The sequence below is a fragment of the Mytilus galloprovincialis genome, chromosome 7 (assembly GCF_965363235.1).
Source record: "Mytilus galloprovincialis chromosome 7, xbMytGall1.hap1.1, whole genome shotgun sequence".
In the NCBI taxonomy this organism is placed as follows: Eukaryota; Metazoa; Mollusca; class Bivalvia; order Mytilida; family Mytilidae; genus Mytilus; species Mytilus galloprovincialis.
Window position 1 is genome coordinate 55,933,363 of NC_134844.1, and position 20,962 is coordinate 55,954,324.

At 32.5% G+C, this 20,962-nt stretch overlaps 1 protein-coding gene across 1 annotated transcript in view; it reads left to right on the plus strand.

Annotated features, from left to right (window-relative positions):
* Positions 1–14,063: 14,063 nt before the first annotated feature.
* LOC143083327 (peroxidase-like protein) overlaps positions 14,064–20,962 on the plus strand; it is a 36,803-nt gene continuing 29,904 nt past the window's right edge. The window contains exons 1-4 of the mRNA XM_076259589.1: positions 14,064–14,238; positions 14,792–14,960; positions 15,530–15,723; positions 17,844–18,032. Of these exons, the coding sequence (XP_076115704.1) occupies positions 14,064–14,238; positions 14,792–14,960; positions 15,530–15,723; positions 17,844–18,032 (727 nt within the window). The remainder of the gene's footprint in view (positions 14,239–14,791; positions 14,961–15,529; positions 15,724–17,843; positions 18,033–20,962) is intronic.

Genomic DNA, 20,962 nt, shown 5'->3' on the forward strand with positions numbered 1-20,962 from the left:
CAGATGTGTTGTATTTCTTTGATGTATTTTTACACAATTATGGCTGCTTGAACCACATTATTGTATCCTTACTCTATCACGTCTGTTTGAGTTGTTTATATTGTGGTAATACACACAAAGGTACACAAGTTGCAGGTTAAACTACTTTAACCTACAATTTTCTCCAGATTTTTTTTTCAAAACTAGCCAAGTGTACATGAAATTGACAGTTGTGTTTTACGGTTGCACGGTTGATTATGTTTGATTTTGTCAGTGTTTATTGATGTGTTATTAGAATTTACCCTGGATTTCGGTATTTTTGTTTTCCTTTTTAAGGCTATATTTATTTTTGTCATTCTGTTTCTTTCATGGTGTGTGACTTTTACAGAAATTGCTTCATTGGTATCTTCATATATTTTTATAAAAAATGACAGATTGGTCTTTCGTTGTCTATTTTTTTTTTTTTTTTTCTTTATTCAAAAATACCTTTTCCGAAAAATTATATATATTTTGCATAGGTCAATGATCGGTTAGAAGCTCTTAGAAGTTCATCAATATTCCATTACAATAAATACCACAATTCAAATCGAATATTCATTCAGTGTATGTAAAGTGCTAATCCAGTCAGTTCATTTTCACTGTTGTATGCGAGTATGTTCATTGTAGAATAAAGGATCATGGGAAAACTTTATTTGTTTACGCTTTGAAAATACCAAAATAATTGATTTGAAACTAAATTTTAACATATTTTCATTATGATGTGTCTTTTTAATGTAAAATAACACTATTAAAGTTCAAATATGTGTTATAAAAGCAACATAACATAGAATATCAGTTATTAAAAGCGATCCATTTTCACTATAGATGCGATGAATTATTACTGTATGGCATTCATTTCTGATGTAGAATTTTAGAAAATGCGATGAATTTTTATTGTAGATAAATGTAATAATTAGACTTGCAACAAATGAAAAACTTATTTGATTACTTTAACATTTATATCTATTTATAACTTGTATATGTCTATAGAAACTGGCTGGCTATTTATACGTTTTCCCACAGTATTGACATGTGTGAACTGTAAACTGAAATGTTTCCCCGCAATGTTTTTTTTTTCCGGTTCGTATATTGCTATGATGTCGTTATCGTCTGCGTCGTCTGAAGACCCATTTGGTTTCCGGACAACTTTAATTTAAGTGAATGGATCTATATAAATTTTAAAGAAGGTTCAATACCACAAACGGAAGGTTGGGATAATGTTGGGATGATGGTTCCAACCGTTTACGAAAAAGGGGCATAAAAGAAGCATGTTTTTAGTTTCAGGATAATTACTTGTGTATAAGAATTTTGATTGTTCTGAAATTATACCACTGTGTTCAATACCACAAGTAGAATGTTAGGATTCATTTTGGGGTTATGGTACTTACAGTTTAGGAATGAAGGAACAAAAAGGGACAAAAACAATCATGTTTGTATTTTCCGGATAATTACTTGTGTGTACGTTTTTAGATCTTTTTCGCATTATCACAAAAGGGAAGACTGGGATTTGGTTCGGGGATAATTGCCCCAAGCATGCAGAAATTAGGGGCAAAAGAAATGGCAAAACAAACATTTTTCTAGTTTCCAGACAATATTTTGTGTTCAAGTGTATGGACCTCTCTAAAATTGTTCATTACCAGAAAGGAAAGACTGGGATTTGGTTTGATGGTTATTTATCCTAGAAGGAAAACAAAATGTTATGGGCGGGAAGAAACCTTCAGTTGCACAGTATTGCGCATCCGATTTAAGATCTTCGACAACATTTACCTTGTGTCAGAAACCTATATAACGTCATAAATTTGATCCCAATCCAAATTCAGATAGTATCAAGCTTTAATATTATGTCCAAATTTGCCCCAACTGTTCAGGGTTCGATCTCTGCGGTCAGCGAAGCCTTTTTAATGTTTTACTATAAAACGAGCAGATGTGATTAAAAGTTCCTGTTGCTTTCTTCATATGGTAAGCTATGCTAGCATAGGCGTATCCAGGGGGGCCTTGGAAAAATTTGGTTGATTATATAGGGAATCACTGAAGCATGACTTGAGCCCCCCCCCCCCCCCCCCTTTTTAGGTCAGCCATCGGGCCCGCCTTACATAAAGTTCTGGATCAGCCACTGCCCAGTTCTGCTTTTGAAGTGTTTGGAACAATGAGTACATATCAGGCTTTCTCCATGCTATCAGTTGTTATTATGCTTATTAAGAAGTCTTAAAATTTTAATTCACACTGGTCACATTTGTTTAACCCATTAGTGTGGATCTTCTTATGCCTGGGAAAACTAGCTACCCATTTCGTCTTGAAAGGACAATACGTGCATTGGTATGAAGACCCCTCCTTAACTTAAGTTCTTTTTTCGGTGATTCATCTTCACTTGCCTCCCCTATTGTTGAGCCCCCAAATGCTTCAACATCCATATTCTGAAGGAAAGATAGTTTTTAGCTCGATTGTTGCTTGCATGTTCTTTACTGTATAAAATGAAACGACAACGTGACATATAATTATCCAAAGTCATTAAAGCTTGAAATGCAAGTCAAGTTGTGTAGGGTAAACTTTATCTGTCAAAAACGTATACTGATAAAGTTGCATTGGAAGATGATGTACGTGTTGTAGAGCACCCTTAATACTACCGCAGAGGTCGAACCCTGAACAGTTTGGGGTAAGTATGTACACAACATTCAAGCTAGACTTCATTTTTGATGAAATAAAAACAATGTTGAATTTCGGACCCTTTGGGCCTCAATGTGGACCATTTCGATAACTTGGCCCAAAATACCAAAATCCCAAATTTAAAAACACGGTAAGATTCAGCATTCCAAAGTATCCCAAATATTCAACTGTTGTTGAAATCCATAGAATTTATTTCTTGACAGTATGGACCCCACAAACTTGTTAAATGGGCCAAAAATTAAAAAAATAATAATAAACACAATCATTTATGGATTCAGCCTACCAAAGAACCTCAAATTTTATTTTGAACCCTGTGGGCCAATTTAAAACCGGACCCAAAATCAAAAATCTTACTTCAAAACCTCATTGAAATTGGTCAAGAAGTGATCTATAAAAAAATATTAGAAAGTATTGTTGTTTTTATCCCTTTTTATCCCATTCTATTTCGACAGACATGAGAGATGTAGGTATTCAGTGATGAAGTTTCAATGCATTGGATAAATATAACTACACTTTAAATAAAGATTCTGATGAATTCTAAAAATTCTATGACATGCTTCTTCTGATTTGTAAATAGACCCATACTCGAAATCCAATGATAAAATTTGTTTGCACATGCGTATAATGACTACTGCAGAAACATGAATTTTATCAAATTGGCATGCATTTGAAAATATTTTGCATTAATCTAAAAACACTGTCAACTCTGAAATGATCCACAAATTGTTATATTATGACAATGATGTGTTTTATTTGAAATAAATATTAATTCTATTGAATTTATTGGAGTGTTCAATCAAACTTTTCATCTCAAAGTCAGCACTATCAAATCCTTTTCTTACTTTAATTATTGTTTGAGTCGCTGAATTTGGAATTTAATGAATAAAAATTAATAAAATTCATACAGTGAAAATGCACCGCATATACAATACTAATGAATCGCTCTACAGTGAAAATGAAAGTAAAGTATCATTATTCAACAGTGAACATGACTCGCATAAAGATAGCATCATAGTGGAATTCAATACAATTATGGCAAACTGAATAACAAAAGCTATTCTACGTTATACAACATTAATAATTGTGTTGTAATGAATATCTTTTTGCAACTACATCTTTCCTGCTAGTTTTTAATCACCTGCACGATTTGTTCGTAAAACGTCCTAAATATTCACCCATTTCGGTTTATATTTCACGTATGGATGGCTCTCGGCGCGATAAAAACCCGTTCCCACCTCTTACTTTGTATAACATGTATTATTTATTACTAAATATAATACATGTGAACAATTTTCTTCATTTTCTTCAAAAATCATAATTTTTTCGTCTGTTTATTTACCATTCTACATCAGAAATGCATGGCATATACAGTGAAAATGGTATTTTAGGATCCGCACTTTACATACACTGTTCATTTATATATTAGGTAATATGCTTACCATGACGGCAAAACAACTAGCGCCACATGTAGAACAAGATCTGCGTAACCTTTTGGAGCATCTGCCAAGAAGCCTAGTTCTTAGTTTTATGTGTATTATTTTGTGTTCGTCGTGTTTCTAGGCATGGGTTGTGAAAATATTCTTACTTCGAAGATTAATCGGGCATAAGTCATTCTTTGGTAATGAGCGTACTTATTTTTTAAAATTAATTTTTGTTTTCATTCAGATTGTCAAATGAAATACAAAAAGGGACTAAAAAGAATAACTCCATCTTTAGTCACAATAAACTAATTTATTAAAAACAATTCATTGTTGCACTTTTGAATCTTTTTCTTTATTGTAGCGGTAGGTAAAAAAGACTAAGGCAGCTAGCTGCCATTTGCTTTTTGGTTGAGCTACAATAGAAAAATTAAAAACAAGAGAAAATAATGCATGAACAACTTTGCAAAACAAAGGGAGGATGACAATTTATGTAAAACCAAATCAGGATTAGCCAATAAAAAATGGCAGGACCGAATAGAGTGATAAAATTAAAATAAAAACAGGATAGAGATAACAACTAAAAAAAAAAGACAGAACAACATTTTACACCCTGGTCCTCCCATTAAAATCAAAAAGTAGCTCCCTAAAACGGTTAAAAGAAACACTTACAATGATGATTTAAAGAGCTTAAATTTGCTGTTTCTTAATAGTCAATTCCTATATGCATAAACTCATCATAGATACCAGGATTTGAATTTTGTAGGCAGAAGCCTTTTCGTGTTTAAAAGACTCATTAGTGATGATCGAATCCAAGTGGTTGTTTAACCGAAGAAATGACAAAGTTGAAAAGCAAAAAGGACACAAAATTGAGAAAGGTTTGCCAAATACATCTATGGTTATAAAATTCTTGGGTGGAAAATCCTTAGTATTTTGAAAAATTGAAAAAAACACTTTAAAAACAAACTATTTAAAATTTTGATCATATCAATGATTATGCATGTCGACACAAAAGTGCTTACTACTAGACTGGTTATATCCTCGGATCTATGGTTGTAATGTTCGTTATATAGTGTGCCAGTGACCCCAAATATACCTTATAATGTGTCTAACAAATTGTGTAGTCTTACAGCATGTCGTCGGTTGTGACTTACAAGTGTATTGCCCAACTATCTGATCAAAATAGTAGTTGCAAATTCTGCTGTATTTGTGACAGCGCTGAAAATGTGTATATTTATTTTGAGCGATTTGAAAATCGTATTGTTCTTGATTCGAAGATTTCAAGACATTCACTAATGAACAGTCACATAAATTGTCAATACTATATTGTACTCCAAAATCATCAGATATGAAATATTTGTCCGACAATGAAGTTTTATTCATTTTCAAATTGGTAACTTTTAAAACGTTTTATACCCTAATTTAAATTTGACATGTATAAGCATTTCAATCGTCAAATGTTTTTGTTCATTAACAGATTATTAAAAGAGGGACGAAAGATACCAGAGGGACAGTCGAACTCATACATCTAAAATAATTAGACAACGCCATGTCTTAAAATGAAAAGGACAAACAGACAAACAATAGTACAGATGACCGTAAATCATAATCAAAATATTTTCAAGATGACCGTAACATAAAACAAGGATGACCGTGATTGGTAAAAAGATGACCGTAACTTGTAAAGGATGACCGTAAATTGCATTTTTCTCGTAAACAATGAAATATTTATTGATATCGACGTTAAAATTTTAACACAAATTGACAGCGATACGACGAAAATTTGAAGAAACATGAATGTGTCCCTAGTACACGGATGCCTCATCTACACTATCATTTTCTATGTTTAGTGGACTATGAAAATGGCATAAAACTGTAATTTGGCATTAGAATTAAAAAGATCATACCATAGGGGAAAATGTGTACTAATTAAGTTTATTTAACTTGAAGCTGGACAAACGGACAAACAAACAGACGAACGGACGAACGTACGCACAGACCAGAAAAACATAATGCCAATAAATGGAGCATTAAAAACATTAATAATACATACGAATATTTGGTAATCGAGCCCATGTGTATGGTTCCAGAGGAAGCAGATTAAAATCTTAATTTGTCTTGATATATGCAGGCGGAAACACTTTTGAAATAGAACAAAAGAATCGAAGCTCTGTGTTTATCGAGAAAGCGATAAATGTTAACTGTAATGTTTCATATAGTAACAAAATTTTAAAAAGTTAATAGAAACAAATAGAACGACAATTTTCTTATTTTAAAAACACCATTTGCATAAGGGTTTTACCATTTGATTTTTATGGGGGGGGGGGGGCTAGGATGAAATTTGAAAAAAATAGGCAGGACAGGAGTTTTGAGTTAAAAAAAAAGGCAGGATGAGACACTTGCAAAAAAAAAAAGCCAGGACGACAATTTAGGTAAAACAAAGTCAGGATAAACTAAAAAAAAAAGGCAGGACCGAACAGAGTGAAAAATAAAAAGGCAGGACAGAGATTACAGCTAAAAAAAAAGGCAGGACAAAATTTTTCATCCTAGCCCCCCCCCCCCCCCCCCCCCCCCCCATAAAAATCAAATGGTAGCTCCCTAAGTTTTCAATGTATCTAATGCAAAACAATAAAATATCTAGTCGACGACATGGTTCTTATCGGGGCCTTTTATAGCTGACTATGCAGTATGGGCTTTGCTCATTGTTGAAGGCCTTACGGTTACCTATAGTTGTTAATGTTTGTGTCATTTTGGTCTTTTCTGGATAGTTGTCTCATTGGCAATAATACCACATCTTCTTTTTTATATATAGTATCTATAAGTTGGATGTAGAAAATGCATAACCTCCGATTTTTTTTTTTATCACGGACGGAGAACATATCAATCTTTTAGTTCAGAAATTTTCGTGTCTGTCCTTCCATTATGTGAATCAAGAAAAAAATCCCCAAAACAGGTAACGATTATATCGAAACGAGAAAAATCGAGTGCACCTTTTTATGTTAGGGCATGTTTGGGGTGTATATTTTGTCTTTAAAACGTACAAAGCAAGAGTATTTTATATAGCATCTCGCTTCAGATTCTATCATTATTATATATCAAAGCTACAGGTTGACTTTATAACGTAAAAAAATGACAGTACGAAAAGATGAAATATATGGGTCAAGTGAGATACCTATCTGAAGAATCACAAAAACAGAGTAGGTGTGTTCGAATAGCTATTTTTTTCTAAAGTACTTGACGACAGTCTTTTAATTTGGATGATGAAAATGGATATCTTCGAAAAATATGCTTTTCTTAATTGTGTGTGATAACTAGGGTTTATAATCTTCAACTACTGAAAATGTTTAGCCACGAAATATTTAATTAGAATGTTTTTAAATGCTTAAAAGAATTTTCAAAAATTCCATTTGACATCCGAACAGACAATATTTTTAAGTTGAATCAATGCAGACAAGATCATTAACTAATGCTCATTAGCTAGTAGATACATTCGTCTTTTAAAATATAACTGACATATAACGATCGATCGTAATGGTGCTATGTGGATAAATTTATCAGTTTTCAAGAGCAAAATTGGCAGAGCGTCATCCCTACAATGGCTTCCATTTCTACGATTGTAAGCATGAACTGGCGTAATGGGGAGATAATTTTGAAGAAGTAGAATCCTGACTGTATGAATAACATTTCTGTATATATACAAATTGACAACGTTCCGCCTTGTGATACGCTTTTCGTACAATACTATTTTAAGGATCTACTTTGCTGGAGCTCACCTTCACTAGTTTATTCGAATGATATTTTCAAAATGTTTCTGTTATTTTATTTGCATGACAAAATGAAAGACGATATAATATCAATGGGTGTACATGCAAATTTTTGGCATTTTTAAAAATGTGTATTTATTATATGTCTTTTAAAGGAATCCCAGAAACAAAACAAAATCTTTTGTCGAGCAGTTGAAGGCTGTGCACCGCATTTTTTTCATTATGCTTGTAAGGTGTCATTTTATCGCGCTTTTGTAGCATTTTTCCCTTCCTGTTCATTTGCATGTCTTTTGTCAAATTCATTTTAAAAATTAAACCCTCTACTGTAAAAAAGATACATATGGTAATCTTTGCATTTGAAGCACGTCTTATTTTCTTCTACCTATAGGATAAAACTCTCATATTAATATGTGTATACCAACACGATTAATCATTTGATATAAAAAGATAGTTATATAAATACGGATATTTCTTAGAATATGAGGATCATCCTTTAAAAGTTACGGTCATCATTTACAAATTACGGTCATCTTAAAAGCAGTTACGGTCAGCCTTGTTATGAATCTCTGATTCTGTTACGGTCATCTCGATTGTGATTTACGGTCATCTTGGCGATTTTTTCAAATCGAATTTCCCGTTTCATGCACATTTCTCGGAAGTAATTAGTGATTTCCGAGTGATTCTTTTATAAATTTACATCGTTTCAATGTATGATTTGTAAAGAAAATGATATAGAAACACTTTAACAGACAATACAGAAACTGACCTAATTTTTCATCCGACATCTTGGGATGACCGTGAATGCAGTTACGGTCATCAGCTTTACCCCAGTGACTTTAGAAGACGTTAAAGATATTATTTCTACTTTAGATCCAAATAAAACTGCTGGTCCAGACAAAATTAGTAATAGAATGCTTATAACAGTAGAAAATGAAATTGCACTTCCCTTATGTATTCATACGTATATGTATGCTTTAGACAATAAATTCTATACAAGTTTAACTTTTGCCGATGTAAGCAAGGCATTCGATCGAGTATGGATAAGGGGTCTACTTCTTAAGTTAGAAAGATATGATATAAAAGGACATCTGTTAATATGGCTTGAAAGTTACTTAACAAATAAAACTCAGTGGGTAGTATTAAAAGAGGCGACTTCAGAATAAAGTAATCTTAAAGCTGGTGTTCCACAGGGTTCGGTACTGGGTCCCCTTTTATTTTTGATATTTATTAATGATATTGCAGATGATATGATTGGATTACGTAGGGAGCCGTGGTGTAGTGGTTAATGCATCGGACTACTAACACAGAGGTTCCTGGTTCGATTCCCGTTTGGGATGAAAATTTCAGGAACTCAATTTTCGGCTCTCCATTGACACCATCTGCGAGTATGGTCTTGAGGAAACGATGATACTCCGTCGGCAGGGGACGATAAATGGCTGACCCGTGTTAAGAGAGAGACATATCTCTTGCACGTTAAAGACACCCTTGTAGATTTCGAAAAAGAGTAGGCTAATGCCGCTACAAGGCAGCACTCACACCCGCAAAGTGGAAAGGGATTAATATAAGTTGCAAAACTTGTTTCCCAATCCACTATAAATAAATATGTTTAAACTACGTAGAATGTTTGCAGATGATACATCTATTGGACATACTGCTCCAGATGAAACTACTCTCCAATCTATGATAAATATAGATCTACAAAATATTAATTCCTAGTTAAATTCAATCCAAATAAAACTAATATCATGTTATTTAGTTTTAACCAAGTGTAACTTGATTTTTGATTTTGGCGGAGTTCAGGTAGATACAATTACTAGTTATAAACATTTAGGCATATTTTTTAGCAGTGACTGTAAGTGGACCAAGCATGTTAATTCTTTAATAGAAAAGGTATCCAAACAATTAAATGTTCTTAGACGTTTGAAATTCAGACTAAAAAGGGAATAATTAGAAAAAAATATATTAACTTTTATAAGGCCTGTTCTAGAATATTATTCTGAAGTTTGGGATAATTGCGGACAGTTGAATTCTGAAAGATTAGAAAAATTACAACTGGAAGCAGCACGTATTGTCACTGGTCTAACAAGCTATGCTAGCACTCAATCACTTTATTTAGAGACGGTTTGGGGGAAATTAAACATTAGACGGGAAGTTAAGAAATTAACTTTATTTTACAAAATAATTAAAGAGATAACTTATTAGATTTAATACGCCCTACAGTGGCAGAAACAAACAATTACAATCTACGAAGCAGTCAAAATATATACCAAACCTCTAGCAGACTGTCTCTGTATCAGGAATCATTTATTTCATCTAGTATCAAACTGTAAAATTCGCTCGATTTAAGTATTAGAAATGAACTTTCTTTACATATGTTTAAATTAAAAATTAAACAGAAATATTATAAAAACAAATCACCCCATTCATGTTTCAATATTGGCGATAGATGTTTAAATGTTTTACACGCAAGATTAAGAAACAAGTGCAGTGCCCTTAACATGGATCTGTATCACGCAAACATTAAACCTAACGCAATGTGACAATGTGGTTATTTATAAGAAAATGCTCAACGTTATTTCCTCTCGTGTAAAAATTATACAGTTCAAAGGAATAACTTATTTCTTGAACTTAGAAAAGAAATATACTTACCGACTTTGAAAATTTAATGTACGGCAGTGCTATGTTTAATATGAACATAAACACTCTAATTTTTACAAAAGTGCAGAATTATATTAGAGAGACTAATCGCTTTTCATAGTTTATACACATTATGGTTAAATATATATCAATAATAAGGTAAATACTTTTTGTTGACTTCGAATGAAATTGTTCATTTCTTCCAAAGACATGGACCATCAAGTTGATTTTATTATAAAATCCTATCAGTTGACAACAACAATGTAATTCAATTGTTTAAATTACAATAATAACTTACCTTTTGAGTGAATATTTATTCCAAGATTAAAACAACCTATTAGGTAAGTCTATCATAAAAATTTACGGTCAACTCGACTTTTAGGAATCGATGAGCCATGTCGTTTAAATTCTTGTTAATTTCATGTCTTATGTCTATATTAATTTTGTTTATGATGTTATTATTATGTATTTTATTTTTGTTCGGTTATTTATTATTTGTATGTAATGGAGAAGACGTTCTAAGTTGCAAAACTTGTGTCTAATCCTATTGTCAATGTTTTTGGACAATAAAATAGATTTAAACTAACACATAATATTATTCTATTTCCTGAATCAAAATATTAAATACAGTTAACTCATGATTAAGTCCATAAATTGTAAATTAAATGTATTATTCTACTAGAAGCAACATAAGCATGATAAGTATAATGTTAATCCAGTATATCATATGAAGCTTACACGTATTTCAATATTGCATGATTAAATATAACGCAGTTAAATTTAGCTGTTTATGTTTCAACTGAAGGCTCACCTGAATATACATGTATAATATATATGTACATGCATTTTTAAGCCTGTCCCAAGTTCGGAGCATCTGGCCTTTGTTAGTCTTGTATGATTTTTTTATTTTAGTTTCTTGCGTATAATTCGGAGTTTAGTATGACGTCAATTATCACTGAACTAGTATACATATTTGTTTAGGGGTCAGCTAATGGACGCCTCCGGATTCGGGAGTTTTACGCTGCATTGACGACCCATTGGTGGCCTTCGGCTGTTGTCTGCATTCTGGTCGGATTGATTTCTCAATGAGAGGTTTAGTGCTATAAAACCAGGTTCAATCCACCATTTTCTACATACGAAAATGCCTGTACCAAGTCAGGAATGTTACAGTTGTTGTCCATTTGTTTTATGTGTTTTATCATTTGATTTTGCTTTTTGATTAGGGACTTTCCATTTTGAATTTTCCTCAGAGTTCAGTATATTTTTTAATTTTACTTTTTTTGACACATTCTTCATTTCCATTCTCAACTTTATAAATGTTACTGCGGCAGTAAGTGAAATTATTCATGAAGCTTAAATCCTAGGCAATAAGCGAATACATAGACATTAAGTTATTGCCTGAAATTTTCAGGAGTTAAGATTATTTCGTGATAACTGATGATGATTATTGCCAAATATATTTTTAGGCAATAAGTGGACTCTGGAATTCATGTATATTCGGTGATTTATTCTTGATATTAAGTAGTTTCTTAATTATATTTCCAATATCAATATCAATATACATTCATTTGACGTCCATTATCACTGAACTAGTATGCATATTTTTTAGGGACCTGTTGAAGGACGCCTCCGGGTGCGGGAGTTTCTCGCTACATTGATGTCCCATTGGTGGCCTTCGGCTGTTGTCTTCTCTATGGTCGGGTTGTTGTCGCTTTGACACATTCCCCATTCCAATTCTTAATTTTATTTGACAGATCTTCAAATTTTAGTATTTTTTTCGGAATCAAAACAGAATTAAAATGTAACTCATACTTTTTTATAGTATTAATAAAAATTTCAAAAAAAAACATTTAAATAAATTCCTGCACACATTTTCAGGATTGAAGACTAGTGCCTAAATAATATATTCTCTGCATCAATCGTTGGGGAAAAGAATTAGAAGAATTGACGATGAACTAGAAATTTTAGCGGCAATATGAAGTAGAAATGTCACACTTGCCTTTTTGTCCAGGTGAGCCAAACTGACATATTTTGCTAACCTTATTGCATTAACAATATCAATACATTTCTAATTTTACATCCATTTTAATTTGGAACATTTGTTTCGACATTTTTATTCCGCAAGAAAAGTAAAACAAGTGCTTATTCATTTATTTATTAAACATATGCATGTAAAATGAAAATAATGTGATTGAAAAATGTGTTATTGCTCATTTTCCATAAATAATCTATATGAAATAGTTGTTTTGTGAATAAATGCAGAAATATTTGTGTTTATTTTTATGTGACATGTGGTAAATATTCCATTTGATAAAAGGTCTGAGGAAAGTGCACTTCATTAAAAATGAAATAATAACTTTTTTGTAAATTTTTAATTGACCAACATCTTCACTCGATCTCAGCAGGATAACATATGTGCGTTATTACACACAAAGAAGGACTAACAGCTACATTTTCAAATCAGTCTGGTAAGTTAGCTTATATTTGTTTCTATTTTTATTTTTCATTTCGTATAGATTGTATAGGCTTATTATAATATTCTGTAGAAACATGTTTTAATAAGACGTATATTGTTTAATGTATAATATCTTTAATTATAATTAGCTATTTTTGTTTCAAAAAAAAATTCAGAAAAAATAAGAGTTTGTTTCTTTGAAAAATAAGGGGGGAGGTACATTTGTACCACACTGAGTTGCAAAAAAAGTAACAACTAGTCTGAAAAGGTAATTATTTGTACAGATATATAAAATAAAACAGCCAGCCAATATAAACTGTTGATGCATTAACATATTGTTTTAATGTGTATTGTTTTTATTATTATAATTATTATTTTACTATGTAGATGGCAAAGCTGTGACTATTCCTGGTAAAATTATTTTTTGATGTTTTTTTTTTTTTGTTTTTTTTTTTTTGTCTCGGAACGATTAACTGATACACAATGTACAGACATATATCTATTATTGTAGACTATATTATGTTACATTTAAGATGATGTTGGGCATATTTCCTTTCCAACATTCAAATTGACATTTCCAACATACAAATTGACATATCTGCGTTCGAACTCAATATTCCCCATTTCCAACTTGGTAGAGAAAAATATAAAATTGAAGGAGAGATATTTAAACTTTACAGTGAGAAATGTAAATTAAAAAGTGAGAAATTTAAACTTGCAAGTGAAAAAGTAAACTTGAAAGTGAACAATGTAAACTTGATAGTGAAACATGTAAGCTTGGAAGTGAAAATGTAAACTTGGAGGTGAAAATTGTAAACTTGGAAGTGAAAAATGTAAAATTGTAAGTAGGCGAAATAAGTCAAGTTAGAAGTTATTTTTCAATATCCATTAAATTAAAATATTTTCAAACTGAAGTTTATAATACATTTAAAGCTCCTAGACTTTAGGCAGGTTTGTTTTTATCCTTACATGTATATGGATGGCGGTCATTGAATATGTAAATGTCGATACACGTGCGGTGGATTGCAAAGCTTTTTTTTTAACAAATTCTGACATTTTAATATTGATTTTTTTTCAGAGTAAAGAAAAGTGCTCATTCACAACCTAATGGAATCAAAGAATTTCCCGGTTGTTATATTGTTGGTTTTAACTCAGTTTACAGAACCCGTAAAATCACAAGGTCCAACGAATAACAGTATTGCTGCTGCAGTCTCTGATGCTGCCAGGGAAGTGAGTGCAAGAAGATCAGGAGGACTTGTTCAAGCACAAAGAGCTGCATCAGGTAACAATGTATATGACCAAATTGAGAAACAAATTTAGTAATCGTTTATCCTTCTTTTTTTTTTTTTTTTTTTAACAACACTGGTTTTGGTTAATAAAATTGAGAATGGAAATTGGGAAAGTGTCAAAGAGACATCAACCCGACCATCAGCCTCGATTAGACATGAATGCGTATACGTTTATGTGTATGGGTATATGTACATGAGAGTATGCATGCAATTATTTTTGACATAAAAAATGTAAATGAGAGTATGCAGGCAATTACTGTGTTATGCAAGATGTACATGTTAGGATGCTAGTAATTATTTGTGGTATGCAGATGTACATGAGAGTATGCATGCAATTACTGTGTTATGCAAGATGTGCATGTTAGTATGCTAGTAATTCTTTGTAGTATGCAAGATGAACATGAGAGTATGCATGTAATTATTTGTGAACTTTAAGATGCACAGGAGAGTATGCCTGCAATGATTTGGGTTATTGAAGATGTACATGTACATATATATTAAATGTAGCCAAGCTCTGAATACTTTTTATTGTTTTTCTGTGTTTAGGTCAAAGTGGCCCACAAGGAATGGCCGCTCCGCCTGCCGCTTCGCCCGTGGACACTCCAGTTTCAATCCATGCGCGATTCTTTTCTCGACGAGAAGCTCCTGACTTTGTTGAAGCCGTAGGCTTCGCAGGAGATCTTGTTACCACTGCAACTGCTAATTTTGCTGAAAGGTATGTGATTAAATTAATATTTAGCGGCAATTAACTCTCAATCTCATTACCTCGAAGTTGATCAATGGATTTTAAGAAAATTTCTTTGATCAGGAGAAGTCATATTACTTATGAAGTATATTAATTGGAAAACATATTTGAATTTCAGATTAAAAAAAAAAACATGTTCAGCTATTCATTAAAAGATAAAGAAATCAGTTAGGTGTAAGGGACGACATCAAAAGTTCAATGAAGGATAAAAAACTTAATTCAAATAGTTTTTTCACTGACCCCCCTACCCCCCTATTAACTTAATTTGGGAAAAATTGATTGACCCATATGGATATATGTAAAAATCAATGTCGGATAACCAAATCTTGCAGCAGTTCAACCCCCCCACCCCCAAACTATTTGAATTAAGTTTTTTATCTTACATTGATCTTTTGATGTCGTCCCTAAATAGAAGTGACATGGTACAATAAAGAAACCCGCTTGAAAGTATAATATATTAGGATACTTTTCAAGTTATTTAAGGAAGTGAAACATCTCGTGTTGCTAGATATTCTTATTATCGATCTATTAAATTTTAGGAATGGTGGTGCACTTCCAGATTCTGCGGAATTCAGGAGACAATTGGTTCCTTACTGTCCAATGCGTTCTCCAGTATGTAATCCAAATGACTTGTACAGAACAGCAAATGGATCTTGTAATAATTTACGTAACCCCTTATGGGGGGCATCTTTTACAACACAGGCAAGATTTTTGCCTCCTGCTTACGGCGATGGTGAGTCAACTGTGCTTTCTGATTGATTTCAAATTATGTCTGATCCAAACCGCATGTAGACCATAATAGTATTTTGAATTCTAGATCGGTATGACGTATTTTACTTTTGTATAATGTTACACGGTTTTTACTAAGGCCGTTGGGTTTTTTCTTTTGAATTGGGTCACGCTTGTTGTCTCGTGTCTCAATAGCATACTGCCGATATGATATTAGTTTTGTAAGTTGTTCTATTTCAAACTATGCCTGTTCCAATCCTGTAGTCTGTATACCAAATATTGTCGATGATTTCTGTATGACGTTTTCGATTTTTATTTATTGTTATTCGTTTTTTTATTGTTGACTGCTGTACCCCATATTTTTGACATTTTTACCTATATATTGTGTCTATTTTTTTTTTTGTTTGTTCACGCATCGTTGACACTGTAATGGGGTTTGGTGCAGCTGTCATGCAATTGATAGGTTAAGCTTGCTATGAAACCAGATTCAATCCACCATTTTCTACATAAGAAAATGCCTGTACCAAGTCAGGAATATGGCAGTTGTTATCCATTCGTTTGATGTGTTTGAACTTTTGAATTTGCCATTTGATTTGGGACTTTCCTTTTTGAATTTTTTCTCGGAGTTCAGTATTTTTGTGTTTTTACTTTTTACCAATGAAGTCGCTGAAATCTCAGGCAAGTACAGTGATATGTCAAATTATCACAAAATTAGATCAAAGGGAAAATTATAAAAGCGATAGTGACCTGAGGATGTTGTTCTTGACATGTAGCCGTTAGCTGAAGATAGTTTTCACATTGACAATCCTACCATATCGGCTTATTGATATACATTAATCATCGCCACCGTAGTATATTTCTGGTACCAAATTTACATTGACTCACTTGAATCTCTGTTTCTATAATTTTAATGCTATTTTCAAATATCTCCATCGGTGTCAGAGACATAATTCTCATCTCTAAAGAAAGCTTTGTTCTCAGCAGATGACTGGTCAAAATTCAATTAGGACGTCAAGTTTCAACTATGTAGAACGGATCTATCCCATCGATCTAGAGATAAAGGATACTACAGATACAGTTAAGTTGGCCTCATATCTTGAAATTGACAATGAGGGTCGGTTGAAAGCAAAACTTTACGACAAAAAAGATGATTTCAGCATTCCAATTGTGAACTTTCTATTTCTAAGTAGCAACATTCCAGCAGCACCTGCATACGGGGTATATATCGCCAAATTGATGCAATATTCCCGTGCTTGCATTTCCTATCATGATTTTCTTGATAGAGGGTTGCTGCTCACAAGGAAGCTATTAAACCAAGAGTTCCAAACGGACGCCATCACGAGTTGGTTGACCGTTATGGAATAACCGTTTCACAAATGATATCGGATATGTTACTTACGTCGTAACTGCAATCCCCTTCTCTTTCATGAATATGACCTACCGAATTAGACTATTTGCCGGATTTGTTATCACATAAGCAGCACGACGGGTGCCACATGTGGAGCAGGATCTGCTTACCCTTCCGGAGCACCCGATATCACCCCTGGTTTTTGGTGGGGTTCGTGTTGTTTATTCTTTAGTTTTCTATGTTGTGTCACGTGTACTATTGTTTGTCTGTTTGTGTTTTTCATTTTTAGCTATGACGTTGTCAGTTTATTTTAGATTGATGAGTTTGACTGTCCCTCCGGTATCTTTCGTCCCTCTTTCAATGATTTCTACTGAGTTTCCTGAAAAACAATACAAATTTTAGAAATAATATAGAATATGTATTCGCCTTTTAAATTTCAAAATCTAACTGTCCGACGGTTTGAATACCGTTACACACTAGATATAGTGATAGTTCTATGTTTCTAATAAATATTATTTTTCATTCCGAAATTTCAGAATAGAGGAAATAGATTGATAGTATGATTACGAAAATTCATTCTTTCCATGATCACTTCTTAAGGCTCAAATATCAATATAATTTCATTACGATATCATTGCGGATCCAGTCATGTGATAAAGTAATTTGTTTTAGTCATAAGAAGTATAGTCCAGCAGAAGAAAATTGCAATTGATAGTGTTATTCGTTTAAAATCATAGTTATCGGTTTCGCATACATTTGTCTATGCCATTTTTTAGAATTCAACCTTGGTTCGATACCACGAAGAAAAAGTATAACTGGAGTCCCGCTTCCTAGTCCCCGAGATATATCCAACGCATTGTTCAATACAGGGACGTCACCACCACGGAGTAAACGATTTAGTATAGATTTAACTCACTTTGGACAGTTTATTGACCATGATTTTGTTTCAACGCCAATTCTCAGAGGTAAGCAGGGTCACCATACACTACAGAGATGATGTACAATATAAGTACAATAAAAACTATTGCCATGTACTGGGTAGTGTAATAAAATTTGTATAGTTTAAACATATTTTATTGTTCAAAATGACAAAAGGATCAGACACAAGTTTTACAACTTAGCAACGTCTTCTCCAAAACAAAAACAAAATAATACACATTAATTAATGAACACATCAAATATTTCATACTAACTAATTTAAGAATAAAGACATGAAAACAAAAGGAAACTTTTTGAAGCGAATCAATGGATTTTAATCGAGTGCATCTTTTAACAGTATAAATACGACACAAACACACCGAATAGTTAGTGGAATTACCTATGGGCAAATTTTGTTCTTGTGAACATAATTTAAATAAGTACCATATGTGTGTTTATCTCATAATAAAGCGTGGGATCTTTATATATTATCCAAGTTTACGAAAGGGATGTCAGCTGCACAATGGTAAGTATAGATTTGAAACGTATTCTTATATTCTTTCGTTAAAAATCCATTGAATCGTTATTGATAACAAAACATAACAGTAAATATTCATCAAGATCATTCGATTATTGTCATTACATGTATATAGAAATATCTTTAATCACATGTGTTGTAAACAGAATTAAGGTTGTCAATGCAGAGAAAAACGTTTGGTATTTTTTATATACCTTTGAACAGATAAACAAATATTATCATTTTCTTCAGTACTTAAAGCATGATCACCAAATAATAATAAATCGATAGTAATATTTACATTAAAGACATTAATTTCGTTAAACATCAGATTTCTCTGAGCTGAAAAATTAATACAATATAATAGATAGTGTTCAACATTTTCATTAATAAAACCACATGAACAATTTGCATTTTGTATCAAATTTGCTTTGAACAAGTCAGCACGCAGTGCGCTACATCTGTTACGCAGCCTTGTGTTTAAAACAGAATACAAACGATCTCCTAAAGAACCAAATCTCGGAGATTTATTATTTCTATAGTATAGTTTGTGCAAGTTTAATTTAAAAAAGGAAAATGTAGGAATATGTCTTATACTTAAGTCTAAAGAGTTCAACAGTGCAATCAATGACGGAAAATAAGACTGTTGAGAAGCTGATAAACGATTTACGGGAATAGTAATATTTTGACTGTTACGCAAATTATAATTACAAATATCTGATACAAAATCCGGAACCAAATCGTGTAAATAATCTGACGCTTGGTTATTTATAATCTTATAAAACATAGATAATTTTTTAACCTCCCGTCTGACTCTTGATTTTTCCCATCCCGTCTCTAAATAGATACTGTTCCGACTAGCGTAACTTGTTAATCCCGTAACTATTCGAGCAGCCTCGATTTGGATATTTTCCAACCGATCAGAATTTGTTTGTCCACAGTTATCCCATACTTCTGACGAATACTCCAAAATTGGCCGAATAAAAGTCATATGAATTTTTTCCAAATATTCCCTCTTAAGTCTAAATTTTAGTTTTCTTAAAACATTAAGCTGCTTCGAAGTTTTTTTCCATTTACAATCACTACTAAATATGACACCAAGATGTTTATGCGTATGAACTGGCTCTAATTTAGTGCCATCAAAATCAAAAGAAAAATTACTTTGTATAGTTTTCATACTGAATATCATAATATCTGTTTTATTTGGGTTAAACTTCACTAGCCATCTGTTTGACCACGCATTTAAATAAACAAGATCTGTGCTGATTAAATTTCTTAACATGGATTCGTTAGGAGCAGTATTACCTATTGAAGTGTCATCTGCAAAAAGCCTCCCAAATCCAGAAAAACCATCAGCTATATCGTTTATATATATCAAAAACAATAACGGTCCTAATACCGATCCTGAGGCACACCGGCGTTTAATTTTCCAAATTTTGAAAGTGAATCTTTTAAGACAACTTTCTGAGATCGGCTACATACATGAAGGTAGCTTTTTAACCAACACAGCAAGTCTCCTTTTACACCATATTTTTCAAGTTTGTATAGCAAAGCCTTAATCCAAACCGTATCAAAAGCTTTACTTATATCAGCAAATGTAATGCTAGTAACTAGCTTATCATTTAGCGCCAATAAAATTTTGTTGTAAAGTTCAATTAATTGGTGCGTAGTGGAATATCCTGGAATAAATCCAGATTGATACTTATACAACAGTTTATTTTTATGTAAATGGTTAAAAATATTTTTGAAAACAATTTTTTCTAATAATTTACTCACACATGACAATAAGGAGACAGGCCTGTAGTTAGAAGGTAGTGATTTGTCACCACTTTTGAATAATGGAATAACATATGCAATTTTCCATTGATCGGGAAATACTCTCTCATGAAGTGATTTATTAAAAAGTAAACATAATGGTTTTGAAATTTCATTTCTAACAGCAAGTAACATTCTGTTGCTAACAATATCTGGTCCTACCGCTTTATTTGGATCAAGCGTGGAAATAATATCAAGTACATCTTGTCCACTAACAATTATCTGCGAAGGAAAATCATGACAGCGATCATCAAATTCCGGTAAATCTTTATTAGCATCATTTATATTAGAAATAGTACAAAAATATTTATTTAAAATCTCTGACTTTTCTGTTCCTTCATACGCAAGGTTAAAGTTATGATCCGGGTCTCTTAGCGGAGGAATATCATGAGTTGGTCTGTCGTTTTTAATTAGCATATTGATGGTCTTCCAATACTGTTTACAGTTTGCAACTTTAAGTTCATCCAAATTCTCGTTTATAGTCGCGTAAAAATGCTTTTTAGCTTGCTTTTTTAAATTATTAACTTTGTTCCTTTGTTGCTTATATTTATGTTCAGTAGATGTACTATGTGAACGCATAAAAATTTTGCGAAATCTGTCCCGTTTTCTCGTTTCCAGTCTCAAATTTGAATCAAACCAAACTTT